Source organism: Kogia breviceps, chromosome 12, assembly GCF_026419965.1.
Source record: "Kogia breviceps isolate mKogBre1 chromosome 12, mKogBre1 haplotype 1, whole genome shotgun sequence".
Lineage (NCBI taxonomy): Eukaryota > Metazoa > Chordata > Mammalia > Artiodactyla > Physeteridae > Kogia > Kogia breviceps.
Window position 1 is genome coordinate 55,842,614 of NC_081321.1, and position 25,720 is coordinate 55,868,333.

The 25,720-nt window shown below is 36.1% G+C and overlaps 1 protein-coding gene across 5 annotated transcripts in view; it reads right to left on the reverse strand.

Annotated features, from left to right (window-relative positions):
* MDM1 (Mdm1 nuclear protein) overlaps window positions 1-25,720 on the reverse strand; it is a 30,256-nt gene that overhangs the window by 886 nt on the left and 3,650 nt on the right. The window contains exons 3-15 of one of the 5 annotated variants that reach the window (XM_067008303.1): window positions 24,092-24,465; window positions 22,841-22,975; window positions 18,893-19,060; window positions 17,318-17,421; window positions 17,137-17,236; window positions 11,640-11,669; window positions 11,130-11,305; window positions 9,769-10,056; window positions 8,342-8,454; window positions 8,137-8,246; window positions 2,881-3,133; window positions 1,205-1,264; window positions 229-290 (exon numbers count right to left, since the gene is read on the reverse strand). In XM_067008303.1, coding sequence (XP_066864404.1) covers window positions 256-290; window positions 1,205-1,264; window positions 2,881-3,133; window positions 8,137-8,246; window positions 8,342-8,454; window positions 9,769-10,056; window positions 11,130-11,305; window positions 11,640-11,669; window positions 17,137-17,236; window positions 17,318-17,421; window positions 18,893-19,060; window positions 22,841-22,975; window positions 24,092-24,465 — 1,946 coding nt within the window. In that variant the 3' untranslated portion in view covers window positions 229-255. Of the gene's footprint in view, window positions 1-228; window positions 291-997; window positions 1,073-1,204; window positions 1,265-2,880; window positions 3,134-8,136; window positions 8,247-8,341; window positions 8,455-9,768; window positions 10,057-11,129; window positions 11,306-11,639; window positions 11,670-17,136; window positions 17,237-17,317; window positions 17,422-18,892; window positions 19,061-22,840; window positions 22,976-24,091; window positions 24,466-24,853; window positions 24,931-25,720 lie in introns of those variants that run through there. The other 4 variants (XM_067008304.1, XM_059081426.2, XM_059081427.2 and 1 more) reach the window with 4 other exon arrangements.

Genomic DNA, 25,720 nt, shown 5'->3' on the forward strand with positions numbered 1-25,720 from the left:
TGTCTTATAAAAATACTATGTTTCAAAACATTAACAGCAAATTAAAAGCATCAAGCTTTGTAATGTCAATATTGACTCTGTCAGAAACCAGTAATCTATTAAAATATAAGATATCAACATTTTTAGGATAGTTCACAGTAATTTTCCAAGTTTATCATATTTAGAAATCAAATAATTTTAATGTTAAATGAGCATTGTTTCCTTCCTGAAATCCCACTATGTCATTACCTAAACACTTGGCCTGTGATTTCAGTATTACTCGGAAGAGTTCATCATCATATTGTCTTGTCCTACTTTAAAAAGCACAGCTGTTTGAGCGGAAGAACTTTAATGTTTTAAAAATGAAATGCCTTACCTTAGCATGGTACTCACATCACATTTCTAAAATAATTTCACTTAATGTAGACATAACGTCTGACTTTAACATGCTACCCTTCATTATTAGTGAAATTCCACAATCTGAGCAAGCAAATCTCTTATCAAGTTATTTGTAGACACTGTTCTTCCATTAAAAAGAAAACAGAACTGGATTCAATGTGTCCAGATATTAGCATTTCAAAACATAGTAACTTGATTTCCAGCTCACTGAATTCTGAAAAAAGTCTCAAACTTGCTAAGAGAAAACCTTTAATGTGTGTGAAGCTATAATACATAAAGTATTAATTCAAATTTACTTTCAGATTTGAAATTTATAAATTTAGTAATTTCATACTTCTTAGGGTGAATTTAAAGTAGTAATTTCAATTGTTCAACATTGAGAATTCAAAATTCCTCCTGCCACTATTAGAAGCAAATGAATTTGTCAAAATGAAAGAAAAAAATTCATTTTCCCTAATTATATATATTTTAAGAATATACAGACATATGAAAAAAATGATGGATATAATGCTAGGCCGAATTCCTGAGCCACCAGCTACCCAGGGTGTAAAACAGAGTACTGACCTTAGGTGTGAAGCTAGGCACAATCTCTTGCCAACTCTTTGCTTTAATAAAGATTCTTCAAGGCTTATTTCCCAGTTTACTCATTTATAAAATGGGGATAATTTCACCCTCTTCACAGGGTTTCAAGGTTCTAATGAAATGACATCTGTGGAAGTACTTTGTGAACTATAAAGTGCTAACCAAATGTAAAATCATACTATTATGAACTACTATATAATAAAACATTATACTTTTATCTTCTGTTCTTTGACTATTAAAATACCTTCATCATTAAAGGCTTCTTGCTGAGGTAACTGGAAATTGTTCATCCTTGATTTTCCCACTTAAAAAAAGAAAAAGCCAGATGAAGTTATCCTTCAAAGCCACCCAACAGTGTATCTTATTTATAGTCAACTCTAAGTGAAGGTAGGCTGTCAGAAAATTTATTAATTTTATAACTTTAATAGAAATTACTGCCAAAGGGCCATTCATTAATTCATAATGTACTTAGCAAATATGTAAACAAACAATGGATAATCTCCTGGGATTCTTTTCAATGATAATACTGATCTATTCTAACTTTAAAGAAATACAGTAAGCTTCTCTTTAAAGATGGCAGTTGGACTACACACATCTACAAAAGTGATATAAACCCACAGGACAGCGAAAATGGGAAACAAGAAAACAGCAACAAAATTTTGGAAAGTGGAGAGCAAATGGAAGGGCAGTGAGTATGTGGTCATCATAGCCAAGTGAGCTGAATCTTAAGGCAGCAGAGGAGGGAAACCAAGAAGCAACCAATTTGCTCCCCGATGGCTGGGGTTTGGGGAGTTCTGAGTACCACCGAGAGTTGTAGCGAAGGTAAAACTGAATCAGGAATCTAGTTGAAAGTCTTTCTACAAAAGTCTGCCAGATCCTTCTTCAAATGTGTACAGCAGGGTAACTCTCCCAAAAGAGGAATGGAGGTCTCATTGCTAGAGAAAGTTTATCAGAGCTACTTTGACTGAAGGACACTGGATTCAACCGGGGGCAAGGAAACCATATTCAAAATAGGGGTATTATATATATCACTTATCTCCTCAAACAGATAAATCATGCCATCCATGAAATAAAAACTGGATGTTGTATAAAAGGAGTATGTAGTGTTTAAAAAATCTTAGAAATTAAAAACATAGCAAAATATCATTTAAAAACTCAAGTAGAAGATAAAAATTAGTGACCCTTTCAAATTAAAACAAAAAGACAGAGATGGAAAATAGGAGAGGTAAGATAAGAAAATATCATGTTCAACATGTCCAACATCCGAAAAATCGTAGTGCTGGAAGGAAGAAATAGAAAGTGGAGGGGAAGAAATTACTGACTAAATAACTTAAGAAAATTTCCCAGAACTGAGGAACATGACTTTTCAGACTGAAAAGGTCTAGTGAGTACTAGCAAAATGAATGAAAAGGGAACCACTATAAAATTTCAGAGCACTGGGTATAAAGAGAAGATGCCAAGAGCTGCCAGGAAAAAAAAAAAAAAGCCACATACAAAAGATCAAAAATAAAAAGAGCTTCAGACTTCTCAGTAATAATAGTGGACATGAGAAAACAGCAGAGCAACACCTAATTAAACCAAAGGAAAATATTTTATGACCTTGAATTCTACATCCAGGCAACATTTGGTAATGTCTGAAAACATCTTTGGTTGTCATGCCTGGGGAAGAGGTGCTATGGCATCTAGTGGGTTGCCTGTATGCTTATGAGAAACACCTCACACTTAGACCAAAGTGAACTTGGGTACAGCACAACTGAGTGTTCCAGAGATGAGATTTTTTCTATTTAAAGAAATCTATTACATTAACTAAAAAACTAAATAACACAATTTATTAATATATAGTATATACTCAGAGCCTTTGTATCTATCAGTATAACACTTTCATTTTAATAGACAAAAAACTAAAATCCAAGTAATTACCATTATGCTGAAATTCTGGATCTCTCAGGGAGCCCTGAATTCGACGAGAAGGATGCCAGTAGGATGGGGCACAGGGTGGAGATGGAGACTGCCCAGGTGTGTTAGTTGGATTTTCTGGAATTTTTGAAACTGGAAGAGTTGTCTCAGCAAATTTGGAGATACTGGGTTCAGAATCTTCCCTCAAAGGCAACGGATCAATTGTTTTTAGACCAGCAGCTGGAGAAGTCAGGAGGGATATAGCACGACTTTCTTTCTAAATGACAAAAACAAAACAAAACACATATATGCGTGTGTACATATATAAACAAAACAAAAATTTAAACATACAAAAGTATATAACCATAAAAGCAGTAGGAAAAAATATGGGGAAAATTTATGTAACCTCCACGTGGGGAAGGTTTTATAAGCCTAACAACCGATATAGATAAAGATATTTAGCTAAATAAAAACAAAAAATATGTAAATATTAAAAAAATAAAAGAAAAATGACAAACTTGGGGAAAATATACAACTTACTGGACTGACAATTAATTATTATCACTGTTACATAAATATTTCTTTAAAAGTAGTAAGATAAACCTAATTCAAAGGTAGAAGGATACATATCAGCAATTCATATACATACAAATTACAAATAGCAAACATATTCCACACCTCACTGATAATCAAATAATTTCAAAATAAAAGCAATGACGTCGTAATTTTTCACTTACCAAATTACAAAGATAAATTAAAACAAACAAACAAACTATAATACCCTGAGCTGACAAGGATGTAGAAAAACTGGCACTCTTATCCAGTGTTACTGGTAGGACAATCTTCCAGGGGAGCTGGCAAAATATAGCAAAAACCTTAATACTGTGGCTCTTTGACCACACAATTAATACCTAGGGAGTATTTACATAAAATTAGGTAACAACAATATGAACAAAAATTCAGGTAAAGAATGGATTTCTTTAGAGCATTTTTTCAAAATAAAGTAAAACTAAGAAATAACCATAGGCATCTAGTTTTAAAAAATACATTTCAACAATAAGCATCTAGTTAAAAAAAAACTATAGTAAAACTACAGATCGTACATCATGTCACAATTAAAAATCAGATTATAAATTAATGGTATGGAAGTATGTTCACAATACATTGCTAGGTGAGAAAAATATATTATGAAAACTTATCTACAGTATAATAAACAAATACACTACATATCTAAACTCAAATTCAACAACAGATGTTTCTGAACCGTAGGTATGAATTACCTTCTTTTTTGGTTTGGTCAGTATTTTCTATTTTTCCACAATGATAATATATCATGAATAGAAAAGTCCCTGTATAATTTTACTTTTTAGGAGAATGTAAACAAGTAAAATCAAATATAGCTCCAAACTTTCCTGATCATTCCTTGTAATTGTTGCCTTTAGTTATTAACTTTGTTTACCAATGTAATGTTCAAAACATTGCTTTCTGACCTTAGGCATCATTTTCTGCAATTAGAGGGCTTATTGCTTCAAAGGGGAGATAGCCTGGGGTCTCATCCAAAAAACAAATATTTTTAAATCAAGATCTAAGATAAAACCACAAATTTTCCACTTGCTTCCCTTTTTAATTACAAAGATCTCTTATGAAAATCGTTCTTTTGGTTTTTTCTTTTTGTACACATATATGTAGAATTTGGAATTTCTGTCAAATTGGTTTAAGTATTGTTAAAACCTGAATTAAATCTATAAAATATTTGTAATACATGGGGTTCCCAGGTTTAATTTAACTGAATTCATGATCTGTTCTTGAACCTAAAAGCCTCCTTATTGGCCTCACTGCTTCTACTCTCCCCCAGTATAGCCCATTCTCTACTGAGTAGCCAGAGTGATTTTAGTTATCAAGTGTATCAGAGATCTATATTTGCTTTACTGCTTAAAATCCTCCAAGAGCTTCCCAGTGCCATTAGAAGAACATCCCACTCCTTACCCAGCTCCCCTTCCCACTCCCTTTCCACCCTCATTCCCCACCCTCTCCTCTGCTTTCTCCAGGCTCCAGTCACACAGGCCTTTTCACTCTCGATGAAATGCTCACTGTTGTTCACCTGCACTTGCTGCTCCTTCTACCTGGAAAACAATCTCCGGCCCAGATCTCTGCATGGGCAACTCCCTCATCAGCCAGGTCTTGCTAAAATGTCACCTCCTCAGAGGTGCCTGTCCTGATGACCCAAACTAAACCAGTCTCACCCACCCCTTGGAGGTCATTTGCAGTTTTATTTAATTGATAGCACTTACTACTATCTGAAATTCTTTTTTAAAAAATCATTTGTCTACTTCTCCCAATGAAAATGTAAGTTCCAGGATCGCAGGAATTTTATCTTGATTACCAATGAATCCCCAGATCCCAGAACAGTGTTTTTGATACATAGTAAGAGCACAGTAAATTCTGAACTGAGTGAACGAAAATGAAACTCCTGATATTCCCCTCCAAAGATGGCTTTCGTGCAGAGTTCTCTTACTCAGTGTATAGCACTCTCCATCAATCCTTCTGGGCAAGTCAGATACCTAGAAGTCATTATCCAACCCAGCTCCAGGCCTTGACATTGTTCCCCTTACACAATTCTTCAGTTTCACTCACGTCTATGCCCACCCTCTTTAGTCCAAGCTATCACAGCTCCTATCTGGAGTAATGCAATGGGCTCTCAGTCCACTGAGAGTCACAGTCCACTCTTGCCTTCCACGGCAGCCAGAGAGATCTTGCAAAACATAAATCAGTCACAACACTCCCATATTTAAAATATTTCAGTCGTTTTCCATGTTACTTGAGATGAAAGAAATCCTCAATATTGCTGTCTCTTCCAGCCTCATCTTGCACCTGCTCCCTGCCACACACTGTACTGGTCTTTGTTTCTTAAAACCCTATGTCCATGGGACTTCCCTGGCAGTCCAGTGGTTAAGACTTCACCTTCCAATGCGGGGGGTGTGGGTTGATCCCTGGTCAGGGAGCTAAGATCCCACATGCCTCGTGGCCAAAAAAAACAAAATATAAAACAGAAGCAATATTGTAACAAATTCAATAAAGACTTAAAAAAAAAAAGGTCCACATCAAAAAAAAATTTAAAAACAAAAAAAGCTCTATGCCCTTTCTTTCCACGGGACTGTGGCATATGCTATGCTTCTCCTCCCCTCCCTTTCTACCTGGTTAACTCTTCTTCTTCCTCTATATCTCAACTCAATGATGACTTCTTCAAAGAAGCATCCTTGACTTTCAAGAAGCTTCCTGATCTCCATGACTAGGTCAATTCCTTCCAGAACAGCACTATATACTTCTTTGAAACTGTTATTAGTTTTTTGTTTGTTTGTTTGTTTGTTTTTTTGTGGTGGTAGGCGGGCCTCTCACTGTTGTGGTCTCTCCCCTTGCGGAGCACAGGCTCCGGACGCGCAGGCTCAGAAGCCATGGCTCACGGGCCCATCCGCTCCGCGGCACGTGGGATCCTCCCGGACCGGGGCACGAACCCGTGTCCCCTGCATCGGCAGGCGGACTCTCAACCACCGCGCCACCAGGGAAGCCCGAAACTGTTATTAGTTTTAATTTTACTTTTTTGTGGGTGTGATTCTCACAAGACTGTAGGTTCAACAAAATCATGTACCATGTCTATTTTTGCTCATTATCACAACTACAGCATCTAGCATGTAAGTAAATGGATAAGAAACATCTGCTGAATGAATGAAGTGAGCTAACATACACTTGGGTTTTTAATATCATTTTTAAAATGTACAGATGGTACTTGACTATCAAACCAATATCATGAGAATTCTACTCTCAAGTCTTGTGAGACAGTGTTGTTTAGGGGTTAAAAATGTGGGCTCTGAGAACAGACTGCCTGGGGACAAATCCTACTCCACCATTATGAAGACTGAACAAATTAACACATGTAAAGTACTTAGCACAGAGCCTAGAACATAGTAAGTGCTCAGTAAATGCTAGCTATTATGATCATCCCCACAGAAGTTCCCCAAATTGCTGCTGCCCCACAACACTCCCACAATTCAAAGTATGTCATTAAAAGTTAACAATAAAAATATTTCTGGATAATATAATATAGTCTTCCTAATTCCTATGGTAAAAAAAAGAGATACAGAATAATATTAGCCAAGGGCAACTGAATGACAGGGATAATTCATTGTAAACTGAATGACTTAGAGATTTAATGTTATTATAATAGTAGCTTCTGTAAGAAAACAAAGGAAAAAAATAACTGTGTTCAGTGAGTTTAATGACTCCTCTGCCTACCAGCAACCAAGGGATAGGCAATGGAAAATAACCAAATCTAGCTCCTGGTACAGCTACTGCTATGATCCAAATGACCATCACCTCTTGCCTGGATATTGTAATTGACTAACCAGTTTCAAGCCCTTGCTCTTGCACCCCTACTGTCTATTCCCAATACAGTTGCCAGAGTGACCTTGGAAAAACCCATGTCGAATCATATCACTCCTCTGCCCCTCTAAAGGCTTTCCATTCCATTCAGAATAAAATGCAAAGTCTTTGCTATGACCTATAAGGCCCTCCACAATTTAGGTCCTCATTATGCCTCTGACATCATTGCCCATCTTATTCTCCCTTTCTTGCTCTCAGCTCCACTCCTGCCTGTTGCTCAAAGAATCAGGTAACTTCTCACCTGGAGGACTTTGCACTTGCTATTCTTTTTGCCTGGAATGCCTTCCTAGATATGCATATGGGTCAGTCCTTCACCTGCTTCAGATTCTACTCAAACGTTACCCTCTCAGTGAGAACTTCCCTGGCCACCTCCTACTCACCTCCCCTGCTTTATTTTTCTCCTTAGTTCTCATCACTATCTAAAATACTATGTATTTTACCTAGTTATCCTGTTTATTGTCTCTCTCCTCCACTAGAATGTAAGTTCAGTGAGGGCCAGGATTTTTACCTGCTCCTCTCACTGCTACATCTCTAGTGTTCAATCAGCGCCAGGAACATAGCTGGAACAAAACTGCCACAGAAGGTCCTCAGTCAATAGTATTGTTTTTCTTCTCCCTCTTCCTGTTGTCACTATTGACAAAAATTGAAAGTAGAGCAGAAATACTGTGCCACTACCCAAAAAAACAATTCAATGCCTTTGCCTTCTGAAAGTAAGTTAAGAGCATCATCTCCATATATGATAGGCAGAATTTTCTAAAATCAGAACCTCTCATTCACTTATTGCATGTGACTAAAATAATCACTTCCTGAAGAGATGTTTTTCTCCAAAATATAAATATTTACCTTCCTAAAATCATTCTTCAAAGTTTCTAAGCCATCCTGAGAGGACATTCTTTTTCTCTGTTCTGCAACTGAAGGCTTCATTTTAGATGGAGACACTAAAACAGCACCACCTGGAAAAATGCAAAAGATGCTATATTTTGATTAAACTAAATTATCATGTAGAGAAAGCAGGTGAAAATAGAACTGCACAGTGTTTGCCTGTTACCAACAGCTGGAGTGGTAAGATCGTGATGAGTCCTCTGGATTCCACCAAGTTCTCTTAGCTTCGGAGTAGGAAGCCTGCCTCCTTTTCCCGAGGACACAGAAGACGACTCTGACCTACAAATTAAAACAATTATGAAGCATGTCCTCCAGAAAATATAATAAAAAAATACTTTGCCATCATTATGCAATTAAACTATAAAGCTATAAGAGAAGGCCATTTTGTTTCTGAAAAAAATAAACAAATCTACACACAGTTAAGAGTAACTGAATATTGGAAAAGAGGTGAGATCACTGCAAGTCAGCAACACACCAGAGAATTCTTCCATTAAATCAGAACCTAAGTTCCATATTAACTGCAAAACTCATGAATGAATGATAAGGGTATTGGACTATGGACAAAAAAATACCATAACCAATGGTAGAGAACCACTCCCCAAAGCAATCTGCATATAAATCAATGGAAATTAGCTATTTGCAGAAATCACTTATTTTATTTAAAAAAAATTTTTAACATCTTTATTGGAGTATAATTGCTTTACAATGGTGTGTTAGTTTCTGCTTTATAACAAAGTGAATCAGCTATACATATACATGTATCCCCATATCTCCTCCCTCTTGCGTCTCCCTCCCACCCTCCCTATCCCACCCCTCTAGGTGGAAACAAAGCACCAAGCTGATCTCCCTGTGCTATGCAGCTGCTTCCCATTTACATTTGGTAGGAAATCACTTATTTTAATATTACAAAACTTCTTTCTTTTTGGTAGTATAACCATCTGATAGTAAAGAATATCAGTTATTTTCTTCAAGTCATAAAGTCATACTTCCGGAGATATCTAGCAAATCATAATTAGCAGGATATAAATGAAAATAACCCTAACTACTTCCTCCCCAAGTAGCTCAATGTTCAATTACCAAGTAGTGGTGACTCAAATACCTGAGTGAATTAAATTATATAAACCATAAAGAAATGTCTATTTCGTGACATTAAAGTAAAATCTGCTCTTTATGAGTCATAAAACCAAAAGTGTAAACCACTATAATTAATTAGTGACAAAACGAAATACATATTAACTATGAACAATAATTCGTCTATATACTGATTAATTTAAAACGCTCACCCTGGGCTGTGACGAAGTGAGAGAGTGGCAGGGACATATATACACTATCAAATGTAAATTAGATAGCTAGTGGGAAGCTGCTGCATAGCACAGGGAGATCACCTCTGTGCTTTGTGACCACCTAGAGGGGTGGGATAGGGAGGGTGGGAGAGAGGGTGATGCAAGAGGGAAGAGATATGGGAACATATGTATATGTATAACTGATTCCGTTTGTTGTAAAGGAAAAACTAACACACTATTGTAAAACAATTATACTCCAATAAAGATGTTAAAAAAAATAAAAAAATAAAATAAAAAATAAAACGCTCACCCTTCTTTTATCTTGTCTGCTTTAGATTTTTCCTGTACTTCCAACTTCTCTAGCTCTCCCACATTAACCTGCTTGTCCCTTTCCTCCTCTTCCTCCTCCTCTCTTGGCTGTTTCTGTGTGTCTTCAGTGGTGTTCTCTGCATCCCAAGCCAGACGCCTTCTAACAGGAGCATCTGACACACCCAATTTCTCTGTGGTAGTTTTCTGGGGCTGTTCTTCCAAGATAGGTCTTTTTTCTTCTAGTTTTGTAGAAGGACATTTCTGCAAAGTCTTATGGCTTGTAGGATCTCTGCATAACAAAAATAAGTTTTATTTTAAATTGAGTCATTTGAGGTTTCTAATTCATACTTATTTTAATAAGTCTGTCATTGCCTTCCATGGTTCACAACTCTGTTTCCCACTGATATTGCCTTGCCCAGATACTGAAGAAAAAAATCAAATTAAGAGTTCATGTTACAATAGAAGTTAAAGTTATAATCTATTAAGATATTCCAAAATAAATTATATTTATCTCCTTTTACTCCTCCCATCACATATACATGCCTGCACCACTGCTGATAAAACTCACATGTATCTCTTGAGTGGCCTCTGCATACATAAACTAGGACCCTCTCACATGGTCTAACTTGTTCAGTTACTCAATTAGGGTTTGTGCACAAACTCATGTGTACTTATGGATCAAATAAGCTGATTCAAATTTTATATTTTAGATATATTAATCTTTTCAAGTCATTGTTAAAGAACAGATTTTGTGATGAACTTTAAAAATCAGATGTCACATAATTAGAATTTATAGTTAATTTGGTATGTATGGTTATACTAATACACTATAAAAACCAAAAACTATTTTATTTGCTACAAATCGATGTGCTATTCCTCTTAGAAACAGTTTAATTGTGTTCACTTTAAAACCCAAAATAGCAGAGAATTCTTCTGTAGAATCAGGGTGGAAGTTCCATATTAACCACAAAAATCCATTAATGAATGATAATGGAAATGTACTAATAGATAATATTCTCTAAGTTTTTATTATTGTCACCTTTTTCTTTGTTTTCCTTTTTAAAGTTTTTTACGTCTACTGTATAGTCATCCCTAGTCTACTCTTAACTGCTAAGAAGGAATATTATAAAATCCAATCTTCCAGATTTAAATTGTGTATTATTTCTACCCAAGTGTGTAAAGCAAGTATGTATAGCTTTACTTTTCACATAGAATAAACTAAAAATAATGAAATGTAATAAGTGGCTGGTATATTTCCATTTGGCTAGACAACTTTTGAGTCTTCATATCAGTTTCCTATGTAATTCCATGATCTACATAATCTATAACATACTTTTCCACTATCCACAAATAACATCTCACCCAGCAAGATCTAGTGCTCTAATGTTGCTACTAATGGTTCCTTCTGAGCTCGTGGTCGAGGAGACATCCCAACAGCGGTTGTTTTCAGACAGAATCTGATTCAGATGGTCCCGAGAAAAATGAGTTCCCTGAACTCGTTTTCTATAAAACTCAGCCTTCTCTCGGAGTTCTTTAACCTATGCAGGAAAATTGAGATATCATGTATCATTGTAAATTCTCCTTTGCAAATATCACCAAGTAGCATATCCAAGACATTGTACAAATACAGCCAGAGACCAAGAAGAAAGAAAGGCAAAAGTAGCCACATACATTCATCAGACTATGTGCATTTTTAAGCAGAAATTAAAACAGTCAAGCTGATGCACAATGCAGTTATTTTACTTCAGGTCAGCAGGCAGGGAGAAATTTGCAGCAGCTAAGAAAAATAGTGACACCTACTTCTTACTTCAACTGAAATTACACAAGTACTCTATGCATTATTACAGATTTAAAAACTCAAAAGCAACCAACCTCCGCATACCACATGGCATTTAGAAAACCCTAGGGGAGGAATACAGAAACATACTTAATGACAGGTTAATGCCATAATTGAATATTAATGGCAATCACTGAAATACCTTATTATTTTTCCTTCTAAATATATACCAAACTTGTCAATCAATTTTTTTTTAGTATTTTCAGTAACATTTAATTCAGTAACAAGATACTTTAACATTGCCTTGAAAATCAACCACATTCTTGCATGGGTGGAATGCTGTCTGCGACAAGGTAACCTAATTACTATTTCCCCACCTCTGGAAGAGTACTGACATGCCAGAAACCCCTAGCCCCAGTCTTTACTTCTAGGCTTATATACACCTGCTGCTACTACAGAAGCTCCACTGAGAGAGTCATGAGGCTTTCCCCTCCAAATTCCTCAACATTCCCTTGTAATCAGCAAAACCAGTATTAAATACATAATTTAAAAGACTATCCCACAAAATAATAACTAATATATTCGACAAAGCAACAGGATACCAAAAAAAAGTTCTGATGAACTATTAATATAAGGTGACTTGAATTCCCTAATATGCAAATAACATATTTTCACACGAAAAGGAGTCTTTTATACTCATTGAAACCCTTTCATTTTATACATCATACTGCCACCTTCTGGCTTCCCTGAATACAAATCCACAATGTAAAAAAATTAAGTTGCAGCTTAAAATAGTTTTGAATAATCTGCTTAAAATAATTTCTCAAAAAACTGTATAATTTTTTCCTATCATAAATACAAATATTAGCCTTAAAAGGATACCTGGATACTGTCTGCTAAAATCGCTTTTTTCATATTATGTAACAACCTAAATGGGAAAAGAATAGATACATGTGTATGTATAACTGAATCACTTTGCTGTATACCTGAAATTATCACAACATTGTTAATCAACTATACTCCAATATAAAATTAAAAGTTAAAACAATAAAAGCAAAAAAAAAACCTGCTTTTCTCTCACTTAAAGGCAAAAAAGCAAATAATGAAAATTGGCATTGCAAAAGCAACTGGAGAAACATATCCTCAGCTCCTTAGGAAAATACTACTGATGCAGAGGGATGCAAGTGCTATATCTCTAGGGAATCAGACAAAGCAAAGGACAGTGCCTGCCAGGGCAAAAGAAAACACATAATCCCAACAGAGTTCTACTGCTCTAATGAACCAAACCTGAAACATTCCTAAAAGATAATTCAAAAATACTGTTAAGGGCTTCCCTGGTGGCGCAGTGGTTGAGAATCCGCCTGCCGATGCAGGGGACACGGGTTCGTGCCCCGGTCCGGGAAGATCCCACATGCTGCGGAGCGGCTGAGCCTGTGCGTCCGGAGCCTGTGCTCCGCAACGGGAGAGGCCACAACAGTGAGAGGCCCGCGTACCACAAAAACCAAAAAAAAAAAAAAAAAAAAAAAAAATACTGTTAAAAAAATTAAGCCATGTTCATTTATCATTTTTTTCAACTCTTATACTTTAAAGAAAATTACTAATAATGTTTTTTGCATTTAATAGGTATTGAGTCTGTTGAACTCTTAACCAGTGTATTCTTTTTTTTTTTTTTTAAATAAATGGGGGATAATAGACAAACAATTGCCAGGCGTATTCCCATGGTAGCAACTTCCAACATTTATTTTCCACCTTTAGAAATGGCTTGAGGGCTTCCCTGGTGGCGCAGTGGTTGAGAGTCCTCCTGCCGATGCAGGGGACACGGGTTCGTGCCCCGGTCTGGGAAGATCCCACATGCCGTGGAGCGGCTGGGCCCGTGAGCCATGGCCGCTGAGCCTGCGCGTCCGGAGCCTGTGCTCCGCAATGGGAGAGGCCAAAACAATGAGAGGCCCGCGTACCACGAAAAAAAAAAAAAAAAAAAAAAATTGGAGAAATGGCTTGAGATGTAGTGATCATATGAGCATCCATGTGAAAAAGATGCAGTTCCTGCACCATTAACTGGGAAAAGGGAGCCCAATTCACAGAGCACCTGGAACACTTGACTTCTGTGAGAGTACTTAACCAGTGTATTCTGAAGGCATGGGAACCTTATAATAAAGTGCCTTGATATAATCCAGATTTTATTTCTAATAGCACCCCCATGCTTCAAATGTATCATGGTCACTCCATCACCTACATGAAAAAATCTTCATGCCTTAGGATCACTTCCTCCCCACTGGGTTCTCAAAGCCCTTGGTGTATATCCCCACTAGTACTTATTTCATTCTTCTGGAATTATTGCTTGTGTCATTCTTTCCATTAACCTATGAACTCCTTGAGGTGAGGGAGAATGTATACTTTCAACATTGATTCCACAACCTGTCCTGAGTATGGACTAAGCGCTAGGCCTGAGCTAGACGGCTGGTAGCAAAGATAAGCAAGAAAGTTCCTGCACTCAATGTGTTCACAATCTGGTACAGCAGGCCGACCTCCTCCTATATGATAAATCATTATCATAATATTGGTACGATCTATGCCATAATAAACAAATGAGATATAAACTGAAAGAGTGGTTTCAAAAGGGGGTCCTACCAGTCCTGCACTGTGTGTAGGGTAGAACAAGAAGGAGCTGCAGAGAAGGCTGCATTCTATCCATGCGGGAGGACCTCCCTAATTGATGAAATGAGAGGATGGGAGAACATCCCCTCCATGTACAAAGTGACCCAGTTTTATCTGACATAAACCTTTTTTAAAGAAGGGAGGGGAGATACAGAAATTCTGTAAAACTTTATTCAGTTCTATTTGTTACTGACATTCAAAACTCAATGTTTTAAATTGACTTTATCAGCAATCTTTGTTAATAATCTTAGTACTAATGTTATATTTTACAAATACATGATTTTAAACTTCTGTAATCCTAAACTAAGATGAAAAAAATAGGACACTAATATTTCCAAAGTAAGGTGTTCTAGAAAGAGAAGAAAAATCAATGGTGTGAACTCAGTATTAAAAACAATCCCTACAGCCAAAAAAAGGAGCCACTAAAAAGGATATGAATAAACCATGCCTAACTCAGTTAAAGCCATACACACACCCCTTTTCAGGTCAAGTAACACCATCAGGTTACATAATATTAAATGCTACAAGTAGAACGTTTTCCTTTCTGGATTTCTTTTCCCAAATTAAGAATTCAACTAAGTTGTTTAAAATTTATATGTGAAAAATTCAAACTCAGAAAACTGGGGAATAAAATACTCCTTTTTCCCAAAATCATCCCCTGAAAATGAAGAGTCATCTTATACCTAAAAGTCCTTACAATGTCTGTCAAATTACAGAATGTCTCAATGTGGCACTTCATCTTGAAACAAAGTCCTATTTCTGGAAGACACATTAGAAAAAAGTTATCTCAACCAATGCAGTTGGGAGGATTAGAAGACTACCTAACAATCAGGAAAAAAAGACATTTATCACAGATCCAGTAGTTATTCTAGGATTGGACTTAACAGTTGCAGTTGCTGATTATTATTAAAAAACAGCCTTCAAGTGAGCATTTTAAAGAGGAACAGAGCCACTGCTTATAGTATAGAGATAACAAATATACAACCACTGGACAAATAAAACCAACTACCCTAATGTTATGTGAATAGGAACTTGGGACACAGGATACAATATCTAGTGACTAGACTATAAATAGATTTTAAAAGTACAATATCTCAAAGAAGAAAGAGGGAAATGAAGATGATACATGGACTAGAAAACTGTAACATGATTCAAAGTGCGTTAATATTCTAATGATAAAAAAAGTCACTGATGTCCAAATGCATTTGACGAGTGTGAATAATATTCCATGAAATGTTAGGAGTAGGAAAATGAGGGAGTACCTTATATGCAGGTACCTCAAAATCAGCCACATACAGTAAGTATCTTCCAGGGAAAAAAATGTAAGATATAAGAAAGTATGGCCCATATTAAATGTCTATGACCTGATAGACTAAAACTATTATCACTATCAGTGATAGTTATCACTAACCTCATAACTAAAAATTCTTATTCTTTTCTAACTCCAATTTGTTTTTTTGAATGATTTTGACCATGAAGTTAAGGCAAACTATTCTACTAATTTAAACATTTTCAACCACCAATTGCAATTCATAAAACAAACCTTCAGAAAAGTCACATTACCAAGATATTATAATAGAAAATCTTAAAGACCGATCTTAAATTAACAACAAAAACAAAAATGTTCTCTTCCACAAGGGCAGGATAAGGACTGTCACATTATCACGGCTCCAGACATAACAGTCCTCTGAGTCCATTAAATGTTTAGATCTGAGGCCTAAATACCAACTCATCTTCCTTCAAAGAAGTCTCATACTAAGGGATAATCTTTCCAAAACAAGGAGCTTCTCATGAACCCAACCTAGTGAAGTACCGGAACACGACAGGGCAGTGGCTGACACCTATCAACTGGCCACACACGCCCTCTATGGCCACACTCTGTTCTTGCCTTTGCCTGGGGTTTTCCCTCATTGCCCATCAGACTCCTCAGGCACAGAGATCCTCACCGAGGTCTGGCATGCTCAGAAACTGCTCAAGAATTCAAAACTGACTCAATTCCTTTCTTCTGTCATGGCTGCTTTCAATGCTCTCATTTTTAACTTGACTTCACCAGGGTGAGTATAGGAATTTTGCCCCCAGTGATACTTGGTTGGCCGAAAAGTTCGCTCGGGTTTTCTGTAACATCTTATGGAAAAACTGGAATGAACTTTTTGGCCAACCCAATATCGTCACTAGGACATAGGTCTGGGAGCTACCAGGGCCAAGAGCCGATTCCCCATCCAAATTATCCCTCTCTTTATAATGTCTAATCTAAAATGTTCTCATTTAGCTTATTCACACAGAAAGGGGAGCAAACCATCAAGACGTAGTTTAAAAGATGCTAACTACACAATAACCAACAAAGCTCCACTGTTTATCCTTTAGCTGTAAGCAGCTAGTACTAAACTAGCACTCACCAATTCTAGAATCACCCTTTTCTTCCAACCTTTCTTTAGGATCCTCAGAATTTCTCCCATATGTCAGGGTATCCCAACACTAGAACTCAAACCTCTATCAACACAGGCCACTCCTTCCTTGTGCTTGCAGACTGCACTATTAGTACATGCTAACAGGGCACGTCAGTCAGATAAACTAATCTTGAAAAATTAATCAATCTTGAATTGAGAGAGTAGAGGTCTGAAGGTTATAAAATAATCAAATCTATAATGCTACAATTCTATAAACTGACTTAATTAACATAAATATTTGATTTTTAAAACATTTTTAACTTTAAAGACCTTATAATAATACTAATCTCTAAGCTAGTATTTTTTTTAAAAAGTAAACACACTGATAAACTATATCCTCATACATACAGTTTAAGTTCCTGATACTTTTAGTGCTATTACCGCATCATACATTTTCATATTGTCGTCTCTACTACTAGGTGAAACTATTGTGAAATTAAACTGATATAGTGCCAAAGAACATGTGGGCTTCCTGAGCTTATATACTCACCTGATTTGGTATGTTTTCCTTCACACGTGTCCAAGTCCCAGCTTTATAGAAATACTGGGCTGGGCTCAGAAATTTTGCTCTATATTCAGAATGCACCTTCCTAACAGAAATGAAATGAGAGTAAATATTTCACCATGTTGATCATCCAAATACCATGATATTTTTCTTACAAAATACATACCCAAGCCTTTGATGTCTCCAAGGAGTAAGTTTCTTTTTAGGCTGGTTTGAGTCTTTTGATTCCATCTCTGCTTCTAATTTTAAAAGATCATCTGTTTTATTATCCTAAAATGAAAATAATTTAAACTTTTTATGCTCAATTTATGTTATACATTAAAGTGAAAACACAGATGTTATAAAGTATAACTGGATACTGAATTACAATTCTGTTTTCAAAAGTAAGCTTTAACTACTAAAGATAACACAGAAATCATAAAAAATCAACAAGCAAGTTTTGAAACTAGTGTATCTGGTTAGTTTCCTGAAGTATATAGCTCAGGATATGGTTTCATTTTCTAACAATAAAAATTTTAGATACTTGGCTAGGAAAAAATTTTAATTAACAAACATCTAAATAAATAAACTTTATGTTAACGACCTATTGAACACTGGTCTTACATTTTCCCTTGATATTCTAAGTTTACATTTAATTGTTACTCATTGGGACCTTCCATTTAATTACTGTAAGTTAGTACACAGCTTTACTGAATAACTTAACAATTCTTTTTTTCAAGAACATTATAGGTCCCAAAAGTGTATATATTATTAAACATATATATCATAATATATATGAATGACATATATATACATATATAATTTTTATATATGTATAGTTATATATATAAATTATTTTACTTTTAGTCATATAATTTTTATTCTTTTTTTTTTTCCCTTTTTGCGGTACGTGGGTGTCTCACTGCTGTGGCCTCTCCCGTTGCGGAGCACAGGCTCCGGACGCGCAGGCTCAGCGGCCATGGCTCACGGGCCCAGCCGCTCCTCAGCATGTGACCGGGGCACGAACCTGTGTCCCCTCCATCGGCAGGCAGACTCTCAACCACTGCGCCACCAGGGAAGCCCAATTTTTATTCTTAGAACCCATAACATTTCAGGTATGACATTCCAGGAGATCAAAAAATACGACTTACCCCTGATTTACCTATAATTTACAATAATTTTAACCTGATGCTGTAACTGAAACAGCTGTAATTTCACACAGACAAGTAGGTGTTTGTGTATACCAAGGTAAATCGTGTGAATTATACTGGCTATAATTTGGCATACTAAAGCTATGGTTTAAAATACATGTGCGGATGTGTGTTTCTATCTGATTTCCACTATTTAATTTAAAGTATGTGTTTCTATCACCACTGTAACCCCTGGAGCTCACATTACTATAAGGACAATCATTTGATATTAGACATAGCAGACTTACCTGCTGTACTGCTAAGTATTTGCTGCACTGTATGACACTTAATTATTTAGATCTGTCTCCCCACTGACCCAAGCACTGCTTAGGGCTTAGTGTAGTTATCATTATATTCTCAGCACCTACTTGGTGCCTGGTTTCTACCAGGTGCTAGTTGAACATTTGAAGTTTAGTGAATAAATAAACAAATTAGTGAACTAGCTAAAAACAAAATCTCAAATGGTGATAAGTAAAAGGAAATTTGTAAAGTTCCAAATGGTGGTAAGTAAAAGAAAATGTGGAGAGTTTCAAATCATGAGGATTTTATTTTGTTTAAAAACTGACAATTACCTTCTTTTCAGGAGATACCGTTTCAAAATTTCCGTTTTCCTTCAAATGATTTCTTTGTTTTGGTTCTTTCACTGGAGATAAACCCTTAAAATTTCTTTTGTATTCAGTTTCATGGATGACTGAGTTACCTTTGAATTGTGGAACAAATTTGCTTTTATTGTGGAAAACCTTTAAAAAAAATTACTTTAGTTTAGTTTTTTGTTAAATATACAGAACTTCTTCAATTGCTTAAAAAATTTCACATATAAAGTTGAATCACGGGATACAAAAAAGGGAAAATTATATACAACTGTAATTTCATTTCACATGTCTAACTAATTAACATCCATTGCAACAAAAGCAAAAACAGACAAATGGGACTGCATCAAACTAAAACAACTTCTGTACAGAAAACAATCAACAGAGTGAAGAGACAATATATTGAGTGGGAGAAAATACCTGCATTCATCTCATAAGGGGTCAATATTTAAAATATTTAAGGAACTCAACTCAATAGCAAGAAAACAACCCAATTAAAAAATGGGCAAAGAGGCATAAAAACAGACATATAGATCAATGGAACAGAATAAGGAGTCCAGAAATAAGCTCATGTGTATATGGCCAAGAACATACAATGGCGAAAGGGTCTCTTCAATAAATGGTGTTGCGAAAACTGGACAGCTACACACAAAAGAATGAAAATGGACCACTGTCTTGTGCCATACATAAAAATTACCTCAAAATGGATTAAAGACTTGCACGTGAGCCCTGAAACCATAAAACTTCTAGAAGAAAACATAGGCTAAGCTCCTTGACATGGGTCTTGATGATGGATTTTTGGATTTGATACCAAAAACAAAGGCAACCAAAGCAAAAATAAACAAGTGGGACTACATCAAACCAAGATACACTATTTGCAAATCATATATCTGATAAAGAGTTAATATTCAACGTAATAAAGAACTCATAAAACTCAATAGAAAAAAAAAAGCAATCCGATTAAAAATGGGCAAAGGAACTTTTTTCCAAAGAAGACACACAAATGACCAACGGGTACATGCACAGGTGCTCAACATCACTAATCATAAAGGAATAAATCAACATCAGTGAGATTTCACCTCACATGTTAGAATGGCTATTATCAAAAATACAAATGGTAACAAGTGTTGGCAAGGATGCAGAGAAAAGGGAACCCCTGTCCACTGTTGGTGGGAATGTAAATTGATATGGCCATTATGGAAAGCAGTATAGAGGGTCCTCAAAAAAATTAAAATAGATCCAGCAACCCCACTTCTAGGTATATATCCAAGGGCAATGAAATCAGTATCTCAAAAGACATCTACATTCCCATGTTCATTATAGCATTATTCATAGTAGCCACAATATGGAATCAGTCTAAGTGTCCGTGGACAGATGAATGGATAAAGAAAATGTATTACTATTCAGCCTTAAAAAAAAATCCTCTCACCTGCAACAACATGGATGAACCTGGGGAACATATGCTAAGTGAAATGAGCCAAGCACAGAAAGACAAATACTGCATTATATGATCCCACTTATATGTGGAATCTAAAGGAACTCACAGAAGCAGCGAATAGAATGGTGGTTACCAGGGGGTGGGAGAAATGGAGAGATGTTGGTCAAAAGGTACAAAGTTTCAATTATGCAGGATAAGTAAGTTATGGAGATCTGAAGTACAGCATGAATATAGTTAACAATACTGTATTATGTACTCAAAATTTGCTAAAAGGATAGATCTTAAGTGTTCTCACCACACACACACAAAAATGGTAACTATGTGAGGTGATAGATGTGTTAATTAGCTTGATTGTGGTAATCATTTCAGAATGAATACATACGTCAAAACTTCACATCGTACATCATAAATATATAATTTTTGTCAATTAGACCTCAGTAAAGCTGGAGAGAAAATCCAAAGGTCAACTTTCTCTACTCATTACTATGTTTTGAATAATAGTTATTGTAATCAAATAATGCTTAAGCCAAGAGAAATAATGAACCATATTTTTTCTCCCCCAAGTTCCCTACCCCCCTATTAGTTTGGTAATGAGAATAGTAAAATAGGCAAATTTTAATAATATGAAAATACACATTAGCTTTACAAAGCAACTCTGTTGTCAGCTCTGCAGGGCTTTTTTCCTCCTTGACATGAATTTTTTTTCCTCTTACAACAATAAAAAAGTCTTATGTTTTGAATATCTGACATATGCATTTGCTCAGGTTTTTTCCTTTGTTTATTTTTAGCTTAAAGCAAGGAAAAAAACAGGTAATTATCATGTTTCTCTTTTAAAATGTTTTCTTTTATCCTTAATATTTCATAATATGGTTTCCATTTCATGGTATATTACCACTGATTACAAAGAAAGCAAATAGAAAAGATATGGAGTTCAAATATGGTATATTATTGCTTCACAACGCTGAATAATACACCTTCATACAGATCACAACCAAACAGTATATCTTTTTAAGTACAGTATAACCTCAAGGACTCTTCTGCCAAAAATTGTTCTGACTCCTTTACATATTAATATAAGACATCCTTTCAGAAAACAGGTGTCTGATAGAACGGAACAACTTCTTTAGAGGTTCCCTATCAACAAGCTTTGAAAGTTTCTGTCACAGAGCTCTTCAATCCACAGACCTGAAAACTGATACGCTTTCAACTAACAAAGAGCATCTGCTTCCAAAAAAAATTCTCTGAAACCCTCACTAATGAAAGCAATAAAGCTAGTAGTGAAGGTATTGCTAGTGATTTATTTTATATTATACTTCTGATACTATCAAAAGAACATTTCTACACAATGCTTTCACTGAAGTATGCAGAAGTTGTCAATAGGGCTTTGATTTGAATCACCTGTACCTTAAAAGTAAGATATTCTACAAAAATTGAACAGCACAATTTTTAGGCTGTAAGTAATTTTGTAGGTACACTTTCTATCCAACAACACTTGTGAGCCAGCAAAAGAAGTACTGATTCTATTCACTAGGTTTATAAAGGGTATGTATTGATTTATGTTATTTTATGTGTCCCTAAAACGTTATATAAATTTCAGTTTTTTAAAAGCTGAGTAACAAGTAAGTAAGCCTAAAGCTGCTACAATTTGTAGGATAACACTGGTACTATCTTAGTGTAAGATGACATATTATTGTCTTGCTGAATCTAATTATCCTCTCGGTCCTTACGGGTGTATAAAGTACACAGGTGAGTGAGAAAGAAAAGACTAAGCTGTCATGAGCCTCTGGGGATATTCTAAATGGAGGTATTTCCTACCTAAGCCTAGGAGTATGGTTAAGAACATAAATGAGCTAAGAACTGTCTGGAGAATTATAGTAGTAAAACAACAGAGTATATATTAGTAATGGTAGTCTAATACTAAAATTGTGTGAGGATACAATGAAACCTAATATCACATTTAGTTACCATTATAGCTTTTGAATTTATATAGTTAAACTGACAATTCCTATCACCGCTCATTTGATATAAGGACAAAATTATATATCTTGCATCACTTTCAACCTATTTTGTACTTATTAAAATAAATATCCAACGCAATTACACCTTTCTTAGAAGACAGAAAACATGCAATATATTAGTCAACAAAATTCAACATTTCAGAATAAAATCAATTTAACAATTTTTTAATAAATAAAAAAAATTCACAGCATGCAACAACTTACCAGTCCTCAAGTTTTCATTACCCTGTCTCATATTTAGTATATGTGATGGATCTGGCAACAATGATCATCAGTGGCCTAGGACAGTATAATATTACTACTATAAATCAGAAGTAATAGGATGATTTTAGCAAAACTCTCACTTTCATGTTTCTAGAACCTACCTTCAGGCCATCTTAAGTATCTAATTTCTTTCAGTTCTTAGTTCTATGTAAATCTGCAACACTAGATTAGATGATATTCCTCAAAAATGTATTGCATCCATTAAACTACCTGATTGGCTGCAAAAGCTGAAGCAGTTTCCTTAGGGGTCTTCCAAACAAACTGCCTTTGATATTCAGAATTTCTCAAGACATTATGTGAAGGAACAACAGTCAGTCCAGCTTTTTTCTGTAGAAGTCTATCCAACTGTTAGGGGAAAAAAAAAAATCCCACTCAAAGTTATTAAAAATTTCTATTCAAACTTTTTTTTAACTGTGGTAAAAAACGTAGAACATAAAAATCTACCCTCCTAACAAATTTTTAAGTGTATAGTAAGGTATCATTAACTATATGTACATCATCATACAGAAAGCTTTCTTCAATTGTTAATCTTCCTTTAAATTGTCAAACTCTTTAAAATTCCCTTAATACCGTCAAGGAATTATTGTGCATCCCAACAAAAGATAACATTTCTCTCATTGCTTCTCGGCCTTTTGGCTAAGATCAAGTGTAGATAACATTTCTCAGTCCCTTCCTACCAATTATGCATAATTGAATATATTACTAAGAAACAACAGCACATTACCTCGTCCACAGCTTGCTTTGGGGACACCCCTTCCCCTGCCCACCAGACTTACACGTCACCTTCCTTGATTCCCATGCCCCCTGGTTTTCCAACACTTCTAAATGCCTCTCCGTGGTTCCAGTCAGCGGTGGACATGAGATGGAGGAAGCAGTAGAGTGGAGAAAAATGGGGAAGCAGTGATGTGTCTGCACAGGTCCCTGCAGCCTCTGCTTATGTGCTCGCAGGGACCTGCCGCAGGCCAGCTGGGACATAGAGAGCAGAACTGCAAGATCTTTTGAGATCTAGCCAGACCTCTCCTTTCTTTTGCATTTTGTCAATTGAGACTCTGTTTTTTCTGCTAGTACACAATAAGAAATTGAAAAGGGCCTAGGTATAAGTCAGCTCACCATCCCTGCCAGAGGTAATGGCCTACTCCCTTTCTCTGTCTCAACTGGATCTGTCCCTTAGGACTCAGGTGCTGATATATGATAAATAAAATCCAGAGGCAGGCTGTGCACCCAATGAAGGGTTATCTTAGTAAATGGCAACAAACAAATGGCAACAAAATGGCAACTATTAAGAAGAGAACTAAGTCATAATAACTAAAGTCAACAGCCTCTTATCAACTCTTCTACAGACACTGGACAAGAAAACAAATAATGGAAAAATTTACACACAAAATGTAATATTACTAAAATGATGATGAAATTTACAAAGAATTCTATGCTTCTGAAAGGAAATACAGTGAATATACCTACCCCACCATCTATGTTTTCTGAAAGAAGCTTGGTAGAATGTTCCAGCTCCACATTTTCATTAACTGGTACATGATTTGCTACTACATCCTCCTTATTTTCCACAATATCTGAAGCCCCTTCAGCTCTGGAGTCTGCGGAGTGAGATCTGGTTCTCTTGGGAACTCTGGAGGCGTCTAGTGCAAGAACCCTTTCTTGGTTAACATCTTCTTTTTGTTCTGCTTCCTGTGGTTCTGGTATTCTGGGGGCTTCGGGTTCTGGTGATACAACCACAGCGTTCTCTGAGGTAACTCCATTCCACTCAAGAGATTTTGAAATCTGTGGGTCATGGTGAGGGACTCTTCTTTTGGAAATAAAACTTGGCTCTTTTGTGATTCCTACAAAATATAATGTACAAAAATAGCAGATACCAAAGCATCAAGCTACAAAGACAACTTTTAATCACATGTATGAGAGGAGAAATGGAATTTAAAATCAGTTGAGATACACAATATCCTTCCAGTTACAGGATTTTAAAAAGTATAGTTTTTCAACATAATATCTTTAATTTTGCTTTAAAGAAACATTAAAAGTTCGACCATAATTTTTAAATTGGGGTCACAATGTTCGAGTTATCCTAACACAAGTTGCTAGAATCGCAACGTGATGGACCTGGCAAGCCAGGTGGAATGTGTTTGCCTCCGTTTCTAATTACTTTCCTGTGCTACTTTACAGAACAATGGGCCCTGGTGCTGTCAAAATTTGGAACTTTTCACAAAGCTTCTCTTATGTACAGCAGACCAAGATGAGAAGGGGTAAGATGTCATTATGCTGGATCTTAGTTCTACATTTGCCTTGAGTTCCTGAGAAGTAAAGAGAATGAACCCTTTTGACAAGGGCTAAGATACTATTTCTCTATATTTCTGTCTGGCAAGCAAATGTCCAAAAAACTTAACCTTCTACCTGGTAAGAGGAGCTCTGTGGAATGACAGTCACTGAGATACTGCCCTAGTTTGGAGCCATTCTTTAAAAAGAAAGAAGACAGTGCAGGGTGGGGTAGAGAAGAAAGATTAAGACTGGAAGAGAAGGGAAGGTAGACAGACAACCTGGCATTAGGTAAAACCAGAGCCATTTAGCCTCTATCATGGATGTTCTGGCCATCAAACCCAGGGTCCCCACCCTTACAAGTCTCCCCAAGACCATGGTCTTCAAACTGGGTGCATATATATCTGGAGGCACAGAACGACATTGTGTGGGGGGCAGGAGCAGAAATGGGCAGCTTAAGGGAATCACTTTCCAGATCCTAACTTCCATGTGTGCTACTTCCTGACAGCCTAATGGCTGCATCTGCCATCTGTAGTTTCCTTTCTCACCACTCCCTTCATAATCACTCTCTTCCCACTTCATACAAGAAAGACACGCCGCTCAACCACCCTATGGAATAAAAAAATTGTCATAGGTGGGGAGGACAAACAAAGGAACAATTCAAGAAAGCACAACTCCTGAGGAAGAGTATTTGACAGCAAAGCAACAAAGGCAGAGATTAGAAATAACAAAAGACCAGTGCCTTATTTTATCCAGCACAACACCTTTTCCATCTACCTATCTTAGAATTAAAATTCAGGTGTAAGATAGTCATTATGTGAAATGCAT